The sequence below is a fragment of the Lissotriton vulgaris genome, chromosome 10, assembly GCF_964263255.1.
Source record: "Lissotriton vulgaris chromosome 10, aLisVul1.2, whole genome shotgun sequence".
NCBI classification, from domain to species: domain Eukaryota; kingdom Metazoa; phylum Chordata; class Amphibia; order Caudata; family Salamandridae; genus Lissotriton; species Lissotriton vulgaris.
Window position 1 is genome coordinate 657,894,978 of NC_141698.1, and position 21,491 is coordinate 657,916,468.

Genomic DNA, 21,491 nt, shown 5'->3' on the forward strand with positions numbered 1-21,491 from the left:
CTTTATCTTTGCCATTTGTCAGTGAGCAAGGGCACAGGCGTGCCCGAAACGCGTCTGATGGCAGTTTTCCACCGCATTATGAGTTAAAATAAAAGCATTGGATACCTGACTTTTGCCTGGGCGTGCTGATTCCTGGTCTGTGTGCCTTTCTGTGCGGCTAAGCACTTGTGTAGACGGGCTGGATACGTATATATATATATATATATATATATATATATATATATATATATATATATAGCTATAATTGCCCCCTGATGGGCGATTCAGGTGTGTCTTGCGCACTGCCTGGTGGGATTTTCTTTATATTGATCAGAGAAAGTATTTGATTGATTGATGAAGATTGGTCTTGGCATAATTTGTGAACCCTAAGAAGTTGGGTTGATAATGAATCCTCTCATAATAGCTCGCTAAAAACTATGGACTTATTTTGAATTAAGACATTGTCCGTGTGCATCCCAACAGAATTTTCTGTTTGACTCTAAAGTTCAATCAGAATTTTAAACCTTCAACAGCTAAAACAAACACTGCTATTCATTGAAAGGAAATGCCATAAAAACATTATAAAGTACTACCCATGCTAGTACCATGTTGTTAGAAAAGTGATTCTTCGAAACAGAAGTAGTTCTCTGTCAGAGCCCATTTTCAGCATTCTAGAACCACATGTGGTGTATGGTAGGGCCATGTGGACCCGTACAGAATTTCTTCAAGGATATCCATAGTTTCTTTGTGTTGTAAGCTTGTATAAAGGCTCCCCACATCACGGCCAATCAGGATGTTGCATGTAGGGTCAAATTGGAGATCCCTCAGTAGGCAGAGTACTGCATTGGTGCCCTTTAAGTAGGCGTTAGTGTCTTGTATCAGTGGGCATAAGAAGGCATCAGCAAATTTGGAGAGGTGGATGCAGGTCTGTCGGTGGCAGAGACAGTTGGTGTGAGCTGCCTGCTTTGACACGTGAGGCCTTGCTGACTCGCGCTGCTGTCCTGCATAATTGTTTTAACATTTATTCTTTATTTAAAACACACTCTGGTTTTTAAACTTAGCTGATTGTAAATAACTCACTGTTGTTTGCTTTGTGGCCCGCCCGTTCCGCCGCGTCCTTGTGGGCGTTTGATCGCTGAGGGTGAGGCAGCCCAGCACTTCCGGGCACAGCAGGAAACAGGGAAGCGCTCTAGTCGCGCTGTCCTGCCCCTGCACTGACCTGCCCTTACTTAATGTGGATAGTACAGCAGCCGCACAGCGGACACGCGCAGCGGGCGCGCCGTCTGTGCCCGTCCGCGGCCTGACGCGGCCAGGGGCCAGAACCCCTGCCCAATGTGACATCATGGGATTAGGCAGGATTCACTACACTAGGGAGAAACTATTAGCATGACATTGTTGAATTGCCGCTCCTTGAAGAAGCACAAATTGGAAATCCATGACCTTCTAATGGATCGCCAACTGGATGTGCTTTTTTTAACTGAGACCTGGCTGGATGAGGCATCCACCCCGGAGATCCTGGAAGCCCTTCCTTTAGAATATGGCTTGCTAAGAATTGATAGGGAGGCCCAGCGAGAGGGAGGTATTGCGCTGATACACATTGGATTCAGCAAAGGTTGCGAACAGTGAGGTAGGGTTCTTCACAATAAAAATTTCCCCAAAGAACACTATTAATGGTTTTCTGATATATCGGCCCCCGGGCTCGGCCTCACAGTTTGTAGATGGCCTGGCAGAGGTTGTCACTCAGCCTGCGCTACGTTATAGCAAGCTCCTTATTTTGGGCGACCTTAATCTGAACTTTGAGGATGCAAACTGTAGGGAGGCGCAGGGGGTCTTGGCCGCACTGAAACCCTTAATGCTGGATATTCAATCACTTACACCCACGCATCAATTGGGCCACTTGTTAGACTCCATCTTTGCTATCTGGGAGGGAGTGGAGGCTTTTCCCCCTACCAGGGTCCCATGGTCTGACCATTGCTTAATTCCGTTCTGTGTGAAATATTGCTCATCAGAACTGAATGAGAGGAAACCCCTTCTCCCCAAATGTAGGAACTGGAAAAAATTCAACCAGGAAGCCTATAAGTTGGCGCTACTACGGGAGCCTCCACCACTGAGTGATACTCTGAGCGAGGCTTGGAAGAAATACGAAGAGTGGACGGCGATGGCCTTAGACAAAGTAGCTCTATGGACAACTAAGGCCCCTGTAAGGCGGACCAAAACTGCTCTGTGGTTTAACAAGGAGCTTATGGCAGCCAAATCAGTTTGCAAAAACTTAGAACGCATCTGGCGTAAAGATTACGATCTAATCTGCAAGCAGTAGTATAAGGACAGTTTGAAGATATATCACAAACTGATAAGAGCAGTGAAAGGAGCATTTCTCAAGGAGAGAATAGAGTCTGCAGAGAATCCTTCCAAGGAACTATTCGTTATATACAAGGAGCTTACGGCCCCTGCCAGGACAGTGGCCCAAGACACCTTCTCCGATGAGATCTGTGAGTCTATTGCAGACCATTTTGTGAATAAGGTGGAGAAAATATATGCATTCTTCCCGGATGGGGCCAGTAGGGTCACAACCTATCCTAAGAGTTGCACGAAGCACACGAAGGACATAAACTTAAACTGCTTCAAAGTACCTTCTAGACAGGAAATGCAGAGGATTGCGAAGAGCATTCAATCTGGCTCCCCTAACGATGCTGCCCCGCCCAAGAATTTTAAGAACCAGTTAGAAGTGGTGATTGATCAAATTAGTCACATGGCCTCTCCTTCCTTTCAGAAATGCCATGTGCCGGATGATTGGAAAAGGGCTCAGGTTATCCCTCTAAAAAAGAAAGCTAACCTTCATATATCCCAGCTGGAGAATCTACGACCCATTTCGCTTCTCCCGTTTTGTATGAAGGTAGTGGAAAAAATAGCTAATATTCAGCTCATGGAGTTTCTGGAAGAAGGTCAGTGTCTACAACCATCACAGTCTGGATTCAGGGCCAGGTATTCAACAGAAATAGCCCTCCTCTTTTCAACGGAGATGCTCCGGCAAAAAGTGGATGAGGGACAAACGGCGGCCTTGGTGTTATTGGACCTGAGTGTGGCGTTTGACACTGTGTCGCACACTACGCTGCTAACTCGCCTCACGGAAATTGGAGTTGAGGGATCAGCTTATGAGTGGGTATGCTCATTCCTAAAAGAAAGAAGTTTCCAAGTACATTGTCCCCCGTTTAAATCCTCTCCCCGATGGCTAAGGCACAGAGTTCCACAGGGCTCTAGTTTGAGCCCGACGTTATTCAATCTATACATGGAACCCCTAGCTCAAGTTGTAGAATCATATGGAGTGGACATCGTCACTTATGCAGATGATACTCAATTGGTGATCTCCTTAGCCCAAAGCCAGGTCGAGGCAGTTGCCAATTTCTCCTCCTGTGGATGAAAAATAACTACCTGCGCCTTAACGGGAATAAAACTGAACTACTGGTGATCGCGAGAGCACCCTCTATCTGGTCATCGGCGTGGTGGCCGTCTGAGTTAGGGACTACACCTTCCCCCTCAGTGACGGTGAAGAATTTAGGTGTCCTATTGGACACCAGCCTATCCTTTCGACAGCATATTGGAAGGCTGTCAGGCAAATGATATGGTACCTTCAAAACCATACGCAAATGCTTGACCTTCTTCCGATCAAGACCAGGAAATCTCTGATACATGCATTAGTCACCCACCACTTGGATTATGGAAATTCCTTACTCATTGGTCTTAACAAAAAAGGGTTACAGCATCTGCAATGTGTTCAAAATGCGGCGGCCCGACTTGCCCTGTATTTGTCCAGAAGAGCATCAGGGAAGCAGGCCTTAGCTACTCTCCACTGGCTTCCCATACATGTACGCATTTTGTTCAAAACGCTGTGTATTGCACACCGTGTTGCCCAAGGAAAAGGTCCTATCTACCTCCAAAAGCTCCTGATTATTCACCGCCCTAGACGCAACCTGGGATCACTAGATAGCATGCTGTTTCAGGTCCCCCGTATTTATAAAGCGAGAATGGGAGGCCGCTCATTTAGGTACCTTGCCTGTAAATGATGGAACGAACTTCCCATTGAACTCCGCATGGAACCGTCGGAAGCAAGGTTCCGCCTCAAACTGAAAGCATACCTCTTCCCGCGAACTCAATCCCTGTTGAAGAGTCTTCTTTCTAGTCTCCGGAGGCCGATTGTTGGAAGGTATGCTCACTTAGTGGACTGTATCCTTTTTTTTTTTTTAAGTATTTTTATTGAAGAATTTTTTCCCCCTTTTTTTTTCCCTTAAAACATGAGCAGGGCACAATAGGATTCATAATCATAGAACACAAATTCGTATATACAACAGATATATAAAAATATAAAGTACAAAATCATACATAGTTATTCCAAGATAAACAATATAAACAGAAAATTCAGTACATTAAATTCTCCATTTTTTTCAATGATCAGTTCCTAGCTTCCACCGAATAAAGGAATCCCAAATTTGCATACCAAGTTTCTTACCGTTTTTTCCCTTCCTAGCATATATAGCAGTTTCCAATTTTTGTATTGATAATACCTTGCCCAACCATTGATGATATGTGGGAGGATTAGGATCAAGCCATGCCGAGGCCACTAGCAATCTGAGAATAGCCATCGCTACAAATAAAAAGTTTTCACAGTTTAAATGTCCGTCGGGACTAACCCCCAATAACATAACAGCTGGATTTAATTCTATTGTAGTTGATAATGCGTTCTGAAAAAAAATCCCGATATCCTGTTTTACCCTATCTAATTGTGGGCAGAGCGAGAAAATATGTATCAAGTCCGCCTCTGCACTACCACACCTAAAACAGGTAGTTCCCGAAAGACCCCCCCATTGAGCAATTTTTCCGGGTGTGTAGTACAAATGATATAAGATCTTGTAATGTTGAGCCTGTAGAGATGATGAGCACAACAATTTTCCTCCCATTTCTAATGACTCTGTAAAAATATCCCTAGCTATATCCAGATCTGTAGACCATTTATTTATCCATTTCTCCAAATCATCTTTCTTTAGTTTTGTCATTTCCAAATAGAATCTCTTTATAGTACAGTCGGAGCCATCTTCTATAAGATCCATCATTACCGTTCTGTCAAAGCCCAATGATCCCCCTTTTTTATTTGATATACAGCTTCTTATTTGGAGGTATTTAAAAAAATGCTTTGTATTCAAAGTATATCTGTTCTGTAATTCTGCAAATTGTAGTATGCCATGACTTCCCAACATATCTCCAATCTTTCTTATCCCCCGCCTCTCCCAGTCTTGAAATACAACTCCTGAAAAAACCGTGCTAGATAAAGAAGGGTTGTTTTTGAATCTGGTGTATGCATTATATTTCCCAATTCCAACCTTTTTGGAGATTCCTTTCCATATATTATAGGCAGCCATTATTGTCTTGAATCGTGTTCTTTTGTAGTAACTTTCCTCCGTAAATCTCAAAAAACATTTTCCGCATTTCTACCCAAAACCAAACCATAAATAGCAAGCGAACCGATATTATCCCAACCATCCACCTCAGCCCCCCCGACCAGTCCCAACATGTTTTGAAATGCAGCAGCCCAATAGTACAACTTTAGATCCGGTAGCGACCAACCCCCTCTCTCCCGCGGTAATGACATATACCTCAATGCTCTGCGTGTCTTACCTTTAGCCCAAATAAAACGGTTAATCATTTGCTCACAAATTTTAAACCATTTGTTGTCGACTAAGAGTGGTACTGCCCTAAAAATATACAGAAATTTTGGCAACACCATCGTTTTGATGATGTTGACTCGACCTACTAACGACAGGTGTAAGTTCTCATACCGATCCAGGTCTTTCTTTGTTTTATCTATTATTGGGACAATATTTTTTTCCACCAAATTATTTATGTCGGCTGAAATATTTATTCCTAGTCAGGTCCCTGCCTGAACTACTCGATTATCGTCACAAATGGTCGCTGAATTTTTAATAATCTGGGTCTTTGAAGCATTTAGGGCATACCCCGATACTTGTCCGAATCTACGAGCCTCTGCTTCTACTAGTTCAGTTGCCTCCGTGGGGTTTGGTGTTATCACTGCCACGTCATCAGCGTAGGCAAGTACCTTACAGGGTCCCAGCAATGTAGGTAGCGGAGTTATCTCTGGACATAAATCTAACCTGCGAATCAGTGGATCCATATACATGGCGAATAACAGTGGAGAGCATGGGCATCCCTGCCGTGTACCTCTTTTAATCATGAATTGTCCCGTGATGCCCCCATTGACTCTTAAGGCTGCAACCGGTTCCTTGTACAGAGTCTTTAAAGCTTTAATAAAACCACACTTAAATCCAGCTCTTACTAAAGTATGCCACAAATAGTCCCAGGAGACCCGATCGAATGCTTTTTCAGCATCCAGCAACATTACTGCCATCGGATCTCCTGTGACCTCAGAGGCATCGAACAGAGTTATAACTTTCCTAGTGTGATGGGTTGTTCCTCTTCCGGGAATAAAGCTGTGTTGGTTACTGCTGACTAAGGCACTTATCACTCCAGCAAATCTCGTTGCCAGGGCTTTCGAATATATTTTAGTGTCGTTATTCATCAGTGTAATAGGGCGATATGACCCTGGCTCAGTAACCGGCTTTCCTTTTTTTAATATTAAAACGATGTCCGCGCCCCCCCAAGACTTTTGGATAGACTCACCCAGCTGAGCAGCTTGAATCGTTTTACTTAAATCTTGGCCCAGAATTCCCCAGAAAGTTTTATAAAACTCTAAAGGTATCTGGTCCGGACCAGCTGCCTTTCCTGAAGGAAGATTGCACATAGCTTCTTTAATCTCGATGTTATCTAGCTGGTTTTCTAATCCTTCTGCGTCTTCATCAGAGACCCTCTCTAGTGGACTGTATCCATAGCGCGGGGACACACTGTTACAGTGTAACCAGGCGCTTTAAAAATGATTTTATTATTATTATTATTATTGGTTCAAGAATGGATCCATTCCCGGAGACAATTGGTCGTCCCAGTGGATTTTCTATTGACTTGTGTATCTTAGGAATTGTGTAGAAGTAGGGTAATATTGGGTGGGTGTTGATCATAAATTCCCTTTCCTTTTTGGTTACCCAGTCATGGGCGAGTGCTTGTTCTACCATGCTGGTGATTCCAATCCTAATCCGTTCAGTGGTATCATCTCTAATGTGTCAGTAGTTTCTTTCACCTGACAGGGTTACTACAGGCCCCACCACCCAGACAGACCATGAGGCGTATTATTGCCACAAAATAAGTATGTTTCAAAAGGAATCACATTTTTGTTATTCTCACAAAAAGTAGTCCTACGTAACTCCGCATGTTGTAGCACGCCCCAAGCAGTAGATGTTTGGGATAGGCCCAATGATGAAGCATGTCACTTAGGGGCAACCCTGGGTGAGTGAGGGGACTCAGGAAAAGATTTTTTTCTTTTCTACTAGCAGATGCGGTTCACACCAAATTGATGAACCCCCCGTTTTCCTTGGCTAGGTTCTTGTAATCCATCATCTATGGATCCTTTTGGTGTACTTCTACCTATAGACAGTAAACTTTTCACCAGCATACTTGATGCCCGCCTAGGGCCATAGATGCGGTGACTGATAGACCCAGATCAAGCTGGGTTTAATCTCGGGAGAACCTGCAGCAATGATACTAAGTGTATCCGCCATCAAATTGATAAAACAACTCAATTCCGTATTCCCGCCTTGTTAATCTCATTTGATGCTAAAAAAGCATTCAACTGAGTGTACTGGCCCTTCCTCCAACTGGTCTAAGTCAGGGCATGTTTGGGTATGAGCTTCTGAAGCAGGGTCTGGTCCAGCTATGCTGACCCCACTGCTTCTGTGAGGATCAATGGGTTGTTGTCCAAGCCTTTCCAAGTTTCATGAGGGACTCATCAGGGATGTCCTGTGTCCCCCCTTTTATGAATAGGGACCTCCTCGCCAAGCGAATCGTCGTGCATCCTCACATTGAGGGAATAACTATGGGAGGCCAGATCCAAAAAGTAGCCCTGTATGCAGATATCATCCTTATGAACACCACTCAACCCTGTAGTTCCCTGCCCCCGCTACTGCAAGAGCTTAAGACATTTGGCAGAGCCTCTGACATCCCAGGCACTTAATTTCACTGTCCCACTGGGTGCGAGAACTCAGCTGGAGACCCTTCTCCCCTTTCCCTGGGCAACTCAAGGGGTCCAATATTTCGGTATCCAACTGTTTTCACCATTTACAAAATGGGTGAATGTAAGTATGCTTCCCTGCTGGCCTTTGCCTGCTCTATAATTTAGTCTTGGTGAGGGGGCCCTATATAGTGGCTTAGTAGGATAGTAGTCATCAAGATGTACCTTCTCCCAAGGATTCTCTTTTTAATGCAAATTCTCCCTCTGCAACTACCCCCACAAATCCCAGAGAGTCTCCAACAGCTTATCGAAACATTTATTAGGGATGAGAAGTGGGCGAGCCTGGCTAAGAAGCACATCTAACTGCCAATGACAGAGGAGGGACTGGGTATGGCCCCACTTGGTGCACAACTACCATGGGCGTAGTTGAGATACTTAGCGGAATGGCAGCAGTTCAGCATGGAGAAACATTGGTATTTTATAGACCAAGCAATCACCTGCATGCAAATATGGAAAATAACCTGGCTACTCAGGAAACATTGTCTGTCAGGGTATACATCTCCCTAGTGGTGAGGGTGACTATTAGGAAATGGGACAGGCTTTGATTACCTAAAAAAACTCTCTACGCCTATTTCACCACTCACACCCATAATTGGTAATCCAGACTTCCCCTCAGCATTACATGGTACAACGTTCTCCTCTTGGCAAGAAGATAAGTGTAAGAGGATAGGGGACTTGTTCGACCTACAAGGCTTGCTTGACTTTCCCCAACTCAAGACAGACTATGGTCTACCTGACTCTGACATTTGGTGCTATGTTGCCCTTAAGCACTAGATAACACATTGTCTAGTATGCCCTTTTGCAGGCAGACCCCTCAAAAACTTTGATTATTAGCTTCTTCCCCGCCATGATAACAGACTTATCCTCTCTGATATTTATGCCCTCCTCAACCTTCTCCCAAATTCTATCATCTGACCAACCTGCTTACAAAGGGTATTGGAGTGTGAACATTCGTTCTCCAATTAGGAATGATTGGGTATCTTGCATCACACCGACACCTCAGCCTGTAGTGCTTCTGGGAAAAAAACCTTTATCAAAATTACACTTTATTGGTATTACATACCAACAAGATCTGCCAAGTGGAAGCAAGGTGATGATGACAGCTGTTGGCGTATTTGTGGCCAAATAGGCACATTGTTTTATTGCATTGCCCTAAATTGCACAGCTGGGCAGACATTGATGAAATGTACGGCACCGAGATACCCCAATTTCCTAGTTATATTTTATTGGGTCTTTCCAACCCTTTGACCTACCCACTTTGACAAAGGGGAAAGCCATCACCCTCACCCTCCGTGCAGCCAAGCAGGTTCTCGTGTCAAAATGGGGCATGGAGGGGGTGCCTACACACACAGACTGGCAATATAGGCTGTGGGAACCTGTTTGTATGTAAATGCTGACTGTTTTTGTTGAATATAAACTACCTCTATTTGAGGAAACATGGGTTCTATGCCTTTGGTTCCTGATGCAGAGCTTCCAGGAGTTGACATGTCCTGTGTACCTGCGAGTGCTTCAGCTCACAGAGGCGACCCCTAACTAGGCCTGGGCGGTAAATTCCTTTCCGCTCGCGGAATTTGGGTAATGTCGCGTTCCGCGGAGAACGCAAAGTTGCCCAAAATTCTGCGTTCCGCGACTTCACGAAATTTTTTGCATGTACGCGTTCTCAAAATGCGTGTTCGTGAGATATTTCCCCCAAGCACGCAAACAGCAATTGCGAACAGCAAATAAGCATCACGAACAAACAATCCCGCGCGTTTGCAGAATTTCTGCGTGTTCGCGGAGATTTTTTACCCTTTCGCGGAGATTTGCGTAACGTGATTACGCAAGTTCCACCCACCCCTACCCCTAACCAGACTTGATAGTCCCCCTGTTCTGTTTTCCAGCTTAGACTATGTTGGGAGATAACAGTGACTCGTACCCCCACCATGCACAGTTTTCTCATGAATAATTTCACTGGAAATGTTGCAGTAATATTATCAATGATGTGATAGAAAATGACATGGGTGATGTATTATTTGAGGAAGCAGTGCATGGTGAGGGCACAAGTTATATTACTTTAGGGCATGAGTTATAGTTACTTGAGATAACTATAACTACTGAATTTCTGTGTTTTTATGTGTATAATATCAATAACGTCACTGTAACCTTTGTTTGTTCGGTGAATTTCTAAGTTTTTTCAATTCTATTTCCTAACTATATCTTACCTGTAATCTTGAATTTTTTCAGTGACTTTCTAGTTTTTTTAAGGCTAGTTCCTTTCTAGGGCATTCCTGCAACATTTGGTTTTGTGTGAGAGTGTGAATGGATGTGTGAGTGGCAATGTGAGTCTGTGAGTGGATGTGGGAGTGGTTGTATGGGTCTGTGAGAGGGTGTGTGAGTGGCTGAATGGGTGTGTGAGAAGTCATGTGGGTGTGTAAGCAGGTGTGGGAATGTGTGAGTGGGTGTGCAAGTGGCTGTGTGGGTCTGTGAATGGGTGTGTGAGTGGATTTGTGGCTTTGTGGGTGGGGTGTTAGTGACTGAATAGGTGTATAAGTGGGTGTTTGAGTGGTTGTGTAGGTGTGTGAGTGTGTGAATGGGTGTGTGAGTGGTTGTCTGGATCTACAAGTGGATGTAGTAGTAGTTTTGTGGGTCTTTGAGTGAGTGTGTGAGCAGCTGTATGGGTGTTGAGTAGTTGTGTGGGTGTATAAGCCTGCATGTGAATGTGTGAGTGGGAATGTGAGAGGGGTTTTAAGTGGCTGTATGGGTCTGTGAGTGGTTATGTGAGTGGTTCTGTGGGTCTGTGAGTCGGCGTATGAGTGGCTATATGAGGGTATGAGTGAGTGTGTGAGTAGGTGTGTGGGTGTGCTAATAGGTGTACATGTGTATGAATGGGTGTGTGAGTAGCTCTGGAGGTCTGTGAGTGAGTTTGGTAGTGATTTTGTGGGTCTATGAGTGGGTGTGTGAGTGGCTGTATAGGTGTGAGTGGTTGTCTGGGTGTGTAAGTGGGTTTGTATGTAAGTCAGTGTATGGCTGTGTGGGTGTGTAAGTTAATGTGTGAGTATGTGAGTGGGTACATGAGTGGTTGTGTGAGTGGCTGTGTGGGTCTGTGAATGGGTGTCTGAGTTGTTTTGTGGGTGTGTGAGTGACTGTCTGTGTATGTGTATATAGATGTGTGCAAAGCTTTGTGGGTGTGTAAGTGACTGTGTGAGTCTATGAGTGGGTGTATAGTGGTTTTGTGGGTCTGAGTGGGTATGTGAGTGGCTGTATTGTTGTGTGAGTAGGTGTGTGAGTGGGTGTGTGGGTTTGTGAGTGGACTGTGAGTGGGAGTGTAAGTGGAGATATATGTGTGTGAGTGGTTTTGTAAGCATGGGTATGTGTGAGTGGGTGTGTGAATGGAAATGTTTGTGACTGGGTATGTGAGTGACTATATGGATATGTAAGTGGCTGTGTAAGTGGGTGTATGAGTGATTGTGTGGGTCTGTAAGTGAGTGTGTGAGTGGTTGTGTGTGAGTGGTTTTATGTGTATGTGAGTGGGAGTGGCTGAATGTGTGCATGGTTGTGTGGGTGTGTGAGTAGTGATGTGGGTCTGTGAGTGGGTGTATGTGTTTTTCTAATTTCAGTCCGGGTCCACTGCAGATTCATATAGGGGGCCATGCTGAGCAACGTAGTGTATTCACAGATCCTCACATGTGAAATAGAAAATATTTTTGGGCAATTTCTTGCCTGTGAGGGATCCTCACAGACACCTCCATCAGTCCTGTGGGGTCCGGATACCTCTATCCTGACCTCTTATATCCTATTCATACTTTATTCCCCCCCGGAACAGTGTCCCGATTGGCTACAGGTTACAGCCAGCACAGGACACAGCATTTCTGTTGGACCATGTATTTGCAGATCCGCCAGGGTGGATTCACAGTGGATCTGCATCTCTAAATATGCATAAGTCTTTTTCTTTAAAAATTCCAATACCACTGAACAGATTTATACCAAATTACAAGAAGCACTCTTTCAAAACCAAGAACTAGATTTCTGCCAAATTTTGTGCAATTCTGTTCAGTGATTCAGGCTGTAGTTGTGTCTAAAATCCCTATGGGAAAGTGCATATGGAAATCGTGTTTTGGGACACCCCGTTTTCTCAGCCCCTGCTTGACAAATCATCCAAAAACTTTCCAGACAGCAGCTTAAGTGAGTTGCAAACTAGTTTTAAACATTTAGAAATGATTCATCAAACGGCGCCAAAGTCATTAGCAAAACAAAAAACACTCCATCTAAGCAAACTAGCTCCTAACAATAACTACCTACTGGTGACTGCCAGATTATATATGTGTGTATATATAGCTATATCTATATATATGTGTATATTCACTGAAAAGGTTTCAGGGACATTATAGTTAGTTGGAGATTTCACTCGTACAAAACCATAGAAATTCCCCCATTATAATTAGTTCAGCTAACTATAACTCACGCCCCGCAATGCACTGCTGATGACGTCACATATTACATCAGTCATGACTCCTGGTTTTCCTGAAGAGAGGTAGAAGCGGGGCACTATGGCTTAATAACACACCCACCCGAGGGATTTTATTAACTCAATGCGAGAACTACAGTGACCAGCATGCCCACCAGAGGGACAACCCATAAAATGACTCACAAAGTTAATTGGCTATCTCTATAGGAACGCATTGATGACAGAGCGAGGCATACCTTTGAAGAAGTTGAGTGATCAACGAAACGCGTCAGGACTGCCAAACCTGCATAATTAATAAAGATTTGTAAGCCCAGTGACGTGCGACTCCAATTTCTTCAAGCAGAGGAAGAAGGGTTTTTGAATATATATATATATATATATATATATATATATATATATATATATATATATATATATATATATATATATATATATATATATATATATATATATATATATATATATATATATATATATATTCACTGAAAAAACCATAGGTTTCACACCAGTTATAGTTAGGAATTAGCATTTTAAAAACCTATTAAATTCACTGAAAAAACCATAGGTTTCACACCAGTTATAGTTAGCTGGAAATTTTACTGATATAAAACCATTGAAATTCCCACGTTATAGTTAGTCGGACTCACTATAACTTGCGCGTACAATGCACTGCTGATGACATCACTCATGACATCACTGATGACACCATCCAGTGAATGTGTGTCTTTCTGAAAAATAAATTTGTTTTATATATGTATTTGTAAAGGTCGATGGAAGAATAAATGTTTAAATAAGTGTGTAAATGGATGTTTTTTTAAAAAAAATTGGTTGGGTAACTGGCATATTATGTGTATCTTAGTGAATACATATATTAGCGAGTATTGTTTAAATATTTAAATGTTTGTATCAGTATTTCTCTTTGTGTATAAGTGGCTGCATGGGGTTGGTGACTGACTCACTGTTTGTATGTGTTTTGAAGTCAGCATATGTGCAGGACTGTATGGGTGGATGAGTGTATATATGTGTGTGTTAGTGAGTGAATGACTGTCTCACTAGTGTCTTCATTAGTAACGACATATGTTTTAATCTAGTATATGTGAGTATTGATGTATATAAGTGAGTATAGTATATATAGTGAGAGATTGTAGGAGTTCCTGTTTAAATAAGTATGTGTTTCTATAAGTGATTGTTTAAGAGAGTAAGTATGGGTAAGTTTCCTTAGAAGTAAGGTGGCAGTGTGTGTATAAATGTATATGCAAATAAATGGATGTTCAATAGTTTATTTGCATGTGTGAGTATGTGTGTGAGTAACTTTTGGATGATTGCTGATGTGTAACAGGATGTATAGGTGTATCACTACATATGATGAGTGAGTATATATGAGTGACTATATAGAACTGTTGGTGAATGAGTGGATGTGTATATAGATGGTGGAATTACTGAATTGGTTGTTGTTACTGGTTTGGGTATCTCCATTTTTTTGAAAATGTTTGTTTCTATTTTTGAATATGTGTTTCAAGCGTTACATTACACTGAAATTAGGTCTGTCACTCTGTCACAAGGATGGTGTCATCAGTGATGTCATGAGTGATGTCATCAGCAGTGCATTGTACGCGCAAGTTATAGTGAGTCCGACTAACTATAACGTGGGAATTTCAATGGTTTTATATCAGTAAAATTTCCAGCTAACTATAACTGGTGTGAAACCTATGGTTTTTTCAGTGAATTTAATAGGTTTTTAAAATGCTAATTCCTAACTATAACTGGTGTGAAACCTATGGTTTTTTCAGTGAATTTCATAGGTTTTTTAAAAGCTAATTCCTAACTATAACTGGTGTGAAACCTATGTTTTTTTCAGTGAATTTCATAGGTTTTTTTAATGCTAATTCCTAACTTTTTATACAGACTCATACCTATGTGTTTTTCAGTGAATTGCTAAAGTATGTTTTTGTAAAAATGAACACTATAATGTATATTGAGATAATATTTTTAATTTAAAATATTTTTTTTTTATATTTCACTTTGGTGCGCTTCCGGTGCGCGCACCGGTGCGCGTACCGTCAGCGCACTAACAAAAAAAAAAGAAAAAAAAAATGAAGGAGTGACTGTGTAATAGATAGTAAGACAGATAAAAAGTTTAAAAGGAAGTAACTGAGAAAAGAAAAATGAATAAGGGAGCAAAAGAAAGAAGAAATAGGAAGAACACTAAAGTAGAGGTTAAGGGAGAATATAAATGGATATTGAAAGTAAAAAGAAGGACAGATAAGTATGAGAATGACAGGTAGTGACGGAATCAGAGGAAAAGAATAGCAGTGATTGAGGGAAAGTAAATATCAGTGAATATAAGTAAAGAGGGGTGAAAGAGGGTACATATAAGTGAATAAGGGCAACACATGGGGAGTAATAGAGAGAAAGAAGAGAGAGAGTAAAAGAAAGACAAAAGGAAGAACTAACTGAACTAGAGTACAATGAGTGTGAAAGAAAAAAAAATGGAGAAAGAGGGTTAGGAAACTAAAGCAGTGGTACTAAGAGAATATAAAAAAGATAAAAAGTGGTGGAAGGAACTGAGGAAATGCAGATAGTTCTTATTACATTAAGAAGTTGTGAATGAAGTACAGTAAAGAAACAGCAATGAAAAAAGAGTGTAAATTAGTAAAGAGAGGTAAATAAGGGTGAAGAAGAAAATGAGTGCATAACAATGTGAACACAATATAAATTACATAATGCAAACTACACAATAACTTCTACAATATGTTACATTATTTATTTTTGCTGTTCTCAGAATATATTGAATTCCACTTAAATTAGTGAGTTCAAAGTCTTCATCATATAACAGCGGGAAAAAAAAAACACAATCTAAAAGATTGTGTTTAAAAAAACCCATTCAAACATACATCTCATATATGTACACTAATCTTTGATTCACTTACTTTTCCATGAGGCCAAGTAGAAGATAGTGAAGGTCCTTTTGGTAGAAAAAAAGTCTGCTGTTCCTTATAAGTTCCATTTCATCGACTTCCTATGAAAAAAGATCTAAAAACATCATACCATACACAATCCTCACGGCCAATTTGTGTCTGATATATCGGTATTTTTTACTTTGAGATCCACTTAAAGTATCTACATGAGATAAATAATTTAAAATATTAGATTAACTAACTAACTAACTAACTTTTATTAACTATTCCCGTCTTCAAAGGCCAATTCCCCTTACTAAAACTTTGGTTTTAAAAACACTAGATAAGAATTTGTAGAGTCATAAGGCAAACGTTGTTTATAAGTTAAATGAGAATCATTGCAGTAACTCCATCCATTTTCAGATTTTAAGTAGCATGTATAATGTCCTGAGGTGGTCGAAGGTCCATCATGATAAATAATAGCTTCAGTTGTAAAGGTCCTTCCAGAAATTGATAACTGAGAAGCCACAAATTTTTTTATAGAAGTTGTCAATTTAGTTCCATCAGGTCTACATCGTTGGAAAACTAAAATGATATACTGCCCATACCTTTGTATAAATAATGTGGACAGCATTGTACAGTTACATTGGGTACACACCATATTATGATCTGCTGCTTTAACTAGATTTTTAAAAGACACTGATTTACAGTCTGGTAAAGTCAAATATATAAATCTTTCAGTGTCTATTCTAGTAGTACTTGATAAACTACAATTGTGGCAGTCATGCTGCCATTGATAAGAAAGACTGAAAAGATTATCTACATCTACTCCTTCATCTTCCAAAACACCAAACATATACATTAAAAATTCCTGACAATCCTGCTGAATGTTTTGTGAAAATTTATCTTGACCAGAACACAAATCTAAAATATTTCGAATTTCCGTTACACTTTCTATTTGTGGTGTACCACTGCTACATTTCTGAAACACAGAATTCAATAAACCACACAATCTTTGATCCCGATTTTCAACAATCTGTTCTTGTAAACTTTTAAGAAAAAAAACAACATTAACCACTACATTAGCATAGCAGTTGACACCAGAACTATTTTCAAACTGAAATCCAACAACATTTTCTCCACAATTCTTTTTCTTCCTGTTTTCAATTACAGTTTTCTCTACTTTTTGTCTTTTTGCAACTACCTCACTACAATTATCCTCATTTCTTCTTTTTCGGCCTACCACACGTTTTTCAAACAGAGGATATTGAGGCAAATGTGGAGCATACTCTCTTCTTAACCTATTGTATTCTTTAACACAATCTAGATCGGCAGAAATCTTTGTCTCATCACACGCAATCAAGTACAATCCTGATAAAGTTCTGACTCGAGATAATGCCACATATGCCATACCCTCTTTAAACACAGATCTTCCAATGTTCACCAATGCACTATCTACACTTAAACCTTGAGATTTATGAATTGTCACCGCATACGCTAAACAAACAGGAAACTGTTTTCGGCGAACATATAAGTCTTTTACAAGTAAAAATCTAGCAGAACAATGACTTATTTGTTGTACTTCTTCAATGCCATCAAATTTTATTTTTAAAAATTCAATTCCATCTCTATTTCTGTAATTCACAAAATCAACAACATAACCCATTGCTCCATTTACCAGACCGCTTTCAACATTTAAATTCCTTCTCAAAATGATACGACAATTTAAACACACATTCAGAGTCTTTTCAAAACCAGCTGTTTTTGAAATACTTTTCTCCAATGAATGCAATTTAGTTTTCAAATTTTCTGACAAAACAATTGTTGCACCCATATGCTCTATTTTATCTATTGCTTCCAGTTTCACAATCTCTTCATTTTCTAAGTCTAACATTTTTTGATTGAAGATGGAACATTCTTGCAGAGTTGGCATCAAACATATCCCAGATTTCTTCTCAGTCATTTTTTTAAAAATATTTTCTGGAAGAATGTTTTCATTTGCATACAAATTTGAAATTAATCGACTATGCAAAGCTTTTTTCCCTTTCTCAGTCATTTTTCCAATTCTTACATCTTGTAGAATATTTTTATAATCTTCATCCTTGGCCTGTCGCATATTTTGAAGCAGTTCAGCATATTTAAAATTTAGCCATATATTAACATTTCCAATGCTTCCAAGGGACTTCCTGGTATCTTCATGCGTGAGCATTTTAAACACTGGTTGTCCTTTTACTGGAGTCAACTGCAATAGATCTCCAAAAACAATAATGTGTTTTCCTCCAAATAACACATCATAGTCTGTTTTAAGAATTTCTTGCATTCTCAAATGCACAAAAGCAAGCATTAGATTTGAGACCATGCTTACTTCATCTATGATAAGAAGTTTCATTTTCTTCAAGACTCGTGAAACTTCAGAACACGCATCTCCAGATAGCTTGTTGTAATGCAATTTATTATCATGTTCAACTGGCAGCATCAATAAACGATGTAGAGTAATCCCTTTAATATTATGTGCTGCCAGACCAGTTGGAGCAGTTACAACACAAGACAGTGGTGAATCAGTCCTTTTCTGCAGATAACTTGCAACGGCTTTAATTAGAAAACTTTTTCCTGTCCCCGCTTCTCCACTTACATACAGTCGGACAGGGTCAAATAATATACATGAGCACTCTTTTTTCTCATGTCTGAATCCATGTTCAATCTGCTCTGTGACTTCATCATATATCTTTTTCTGCTCAATGTTTAGTTGCTTTACCAAATCTTCTAAGTTAACTCCATCTTCTTGAGCTTGTTCCATAGCTCTTTCCACCTCATCCATGGCAGTGGCAGCTTCATTTTGGATAATTGGTCCTCCTAGTGGATCCTGGCTCAATGAAGTAGAACTCTGACTATCTTGAGAACTGTTTCTAGCTATCTCTTCAGCAATTGTGGTTTCTTGCTCCATTTCTTCATTCAACATTTGCAGATAATTTAGAAAAATAGGACATTCTATGGTATCCTTAGTTGCATTAAAAGAGTCTTCATAACACAGAAAATCTCCAAGTAGTTCCTCTTCTGTACGCCATGGCTTAAAGAGTTGCAAAAGAGCTAAATAGTAAAATTCTCTTTTGTCTGGAACTTCACAACTCAATTTTCGATGATTAATCAAATGGCCTTTTTTCTGCTTCACTAGACATCCTTCATTGCCAATGAGTGCATATTTTCCATTATTGATATCTTCTGTGATGTTCCTCTTATAACTGTAGTTTTGAAGAACTTCATACAAACATGTGTTCTCAAGGTGAGTACTTCTATTTGGATAGTATGTATCCAACATATTTGTCTTCAAAATATCTGTACTGTTTGGTTCTTTTTCCGCCAAATATTCAATTTCTTGTACAGATTTCAAAACTCGGTTTCGTGTTGCAGCAAGACCAAGACTCACCCAAATGATTGTTCTTGATTTGGCATAGAGACTTGCTGATGATAACCGATCAGAACATTCATATGCTCCAATTTCTCGATGCGACAACATCTTCAGACTGAAACTGTATAATTTCTTGCTTAGACTCTTTTCATGTGAAATGTCCTCCCACATTTCCTTCAGTTCTGTCTTTTCTTTTTTGGTGATGTAAGATGTCACATATCGAGCCACAGCAATAGAGTTGTCAGCAACGAACTGAATATCCATGTTAGCATTCCACATGGACAAAATCACTGGGTTGTAATCGTTGATGTACTTAGATTCTTCATTTCTTTTCAAATTATATGTGTTTTTGGGAGATTTTCTCGTCACAGTATGTCGTAGAGATGACATCAAATTATTTACTCTTCCCTTAGAAATCACTGGTCGAGGAAATGCAAAACGACATTTCGTGTAGTACTTTTCCTTGTTTTTAAATTTTCGACGACAGTACTTTCCACAACGATGAGATTGAAAACGTAAAACTTGTTGCCTTAAATTGTTTTCTTCAGTAGATTTTGGAACAGCACATGTTGAATACTCTTCAATGAAACTCATCACTGTTTCATCTGAATCTGATCCAAATTTGGGTGCATCTTTAATCCACAACAACATATGTATATGAGGAGCACCTCTCGCTTGATATTCCTTCCTCCAAAAGAAATCCAAAACCTCTCCAAGGGGAGGATTTTTTTTGTTGGTAATAAAAGACATCATAGCTTCAAATCTATGATTAAAATATCTGCAAACATTCACTGGATCTAAAGAACACAGTTCTCCTGGTGTTTTCAATTCTATATTTGGTATGTTTTCATTTGCCTCTCGTAGAAATTGAAGTAAATCGTCCCATGCATACTCAGCACAGCTAAGAGTGAGGAACCATGTAGGAGTTCCTAAGTTTCTTAGCATACATTTCAATTCTCCATGACGACGAAACCAATACTCGTTGGTTCCACGTTGACATGCCATGAGATTGATTAGCTGAGATTCCAAAATACTGTCTTGCAGATTAACTTTCTCCATAAAGTCCCTCGCACAAACATTCTGCAAATGAGGTCCACTTTTTAATATATGATTAACTGCATAAGAAAGCCCAGACAAATCACTTTCAAACAGTAGATGAAATAAATAAGGAATGCATTGACGAAACCTTGGATCTTCTGCATATAATCTTAGAGTCCGGTATTCAGCTGCAGGAATTTGAACTGGTCGATCATCATATCGTCCACCACAACCTGTTGGAAATAATTGTGGAAAACAACGAGCTTCCAAACTTTCTTCCCATACACTAATGGGACTTCCTTTTGCTGCTTTCATTTGAAATAAGTCAATTGCATTTCCCATTACTTCTTTGGAATGCAAAGGATGAACAGTATAATGTTCATATATTTCTTCAGTTCTAGACACATCAACTTTTTCAATTTGACCAACTGAAGAATCACTATCTTCTTCTGTAGCTGTTTCCTCTACTCCAACACTTACATTTTTGTAGTACTCATTGTTTTTAACTAAATACAACGTTGCCTTCTTGACTTTTTTAACATCCACTAAATCTTGCCAAATTTTCTTACTCTTTGTTGGAACCCCATTAACTAGAATAACTAAAGGATCTTCTTCTACTCTTTCTACACCAATTGTATTAATATTTTTCTTTACATCTAGAGGCAAATAAACAACTCTTCCCTTTAATCCTCTCAGTAAATCTGATGGAGGCAATTTCCCTGTCTTAGGCTCCATGCGTACAATAGCCTGAAAAGGATGGACACATTGAATCAAAATAGATTCATAAGTATTTAGATCCATCAATTCAGAAGGGATATCTATCAACTGAAGATTATTATAAACTGCTCTTGCAGGCATTCTATTTTCATTTAATTTTTTCAAACAATAATTGCAAATACGCTGATCCAAACTCAAATCAAAAGAATTCTCCACCAACAAATAACTTACAAAATCCTCCCATTCACTATTATTTTCCAATTCACTTTTTGCATATAAATCAACTAACCTAGTCTGAATTTTATAATGAGTCCGTCGACAACACACACAAGTTACATTAGGCCTCTCACTTGATTTCACCTTAAACTTGATAATTTCCTCATCAAACTTTTCAATACTTGAAATTTGTCCATTATCTTCTGCATTACCATCCATTACTATATCTATTTCTACACTGTCCTCTTTGTTCCCAAAATAACAAAACTCAATTTCTTCACAAATAGTCTTCACATCCACTTCAGATCCATGCAAAAGAGCACTATTTAACTGTTTAAGCTTAAGTGCAGGACTTTTTGCATAATACAACTTCCTCACTAATTTCCTTACGTTATTATGATGCACTGCTAACATCCTAAAATGATGGAAAACACTCCGACAAACTTTTCTAGAAAGACATGCTAGTGAATGCCCTTGCAAACCTGTGCTTTCTCTCACTCTGCAAGGATCTAACTCTTGCAGGATCTTCATTTTTTGTTTGAGACTTTTTTTACTATATGTACGTAAGAAATTTCGAAGCAAATCAATTGATTCCTGTCGCACACTACA

At 39.9% G+C, this 21,491-nt stretch overlaps 1 protein-coding gene across 1 annotated transcript in view; it reads left to right on the plus strand.

The window, feature by feature from the left end:
- Nucleotides 1-21,491, plus strand: part of LOC147688646 (uncharacterized) — a 165,613-nt gene that overhangs the window by 43,729 nt on the left and 100,393 nt on the right. Inside the window, exon 6 of the mRNA XM_086939810.1 lies at nt 2,750-2,921. Within this exon, the coding sequence (XP_086795936.1) occupies nt 2,750-2,921 (172 nt within the window). The remainder of the gene's footprint in view (nt 1-2,749; nt 2,922-21,491) is intronic.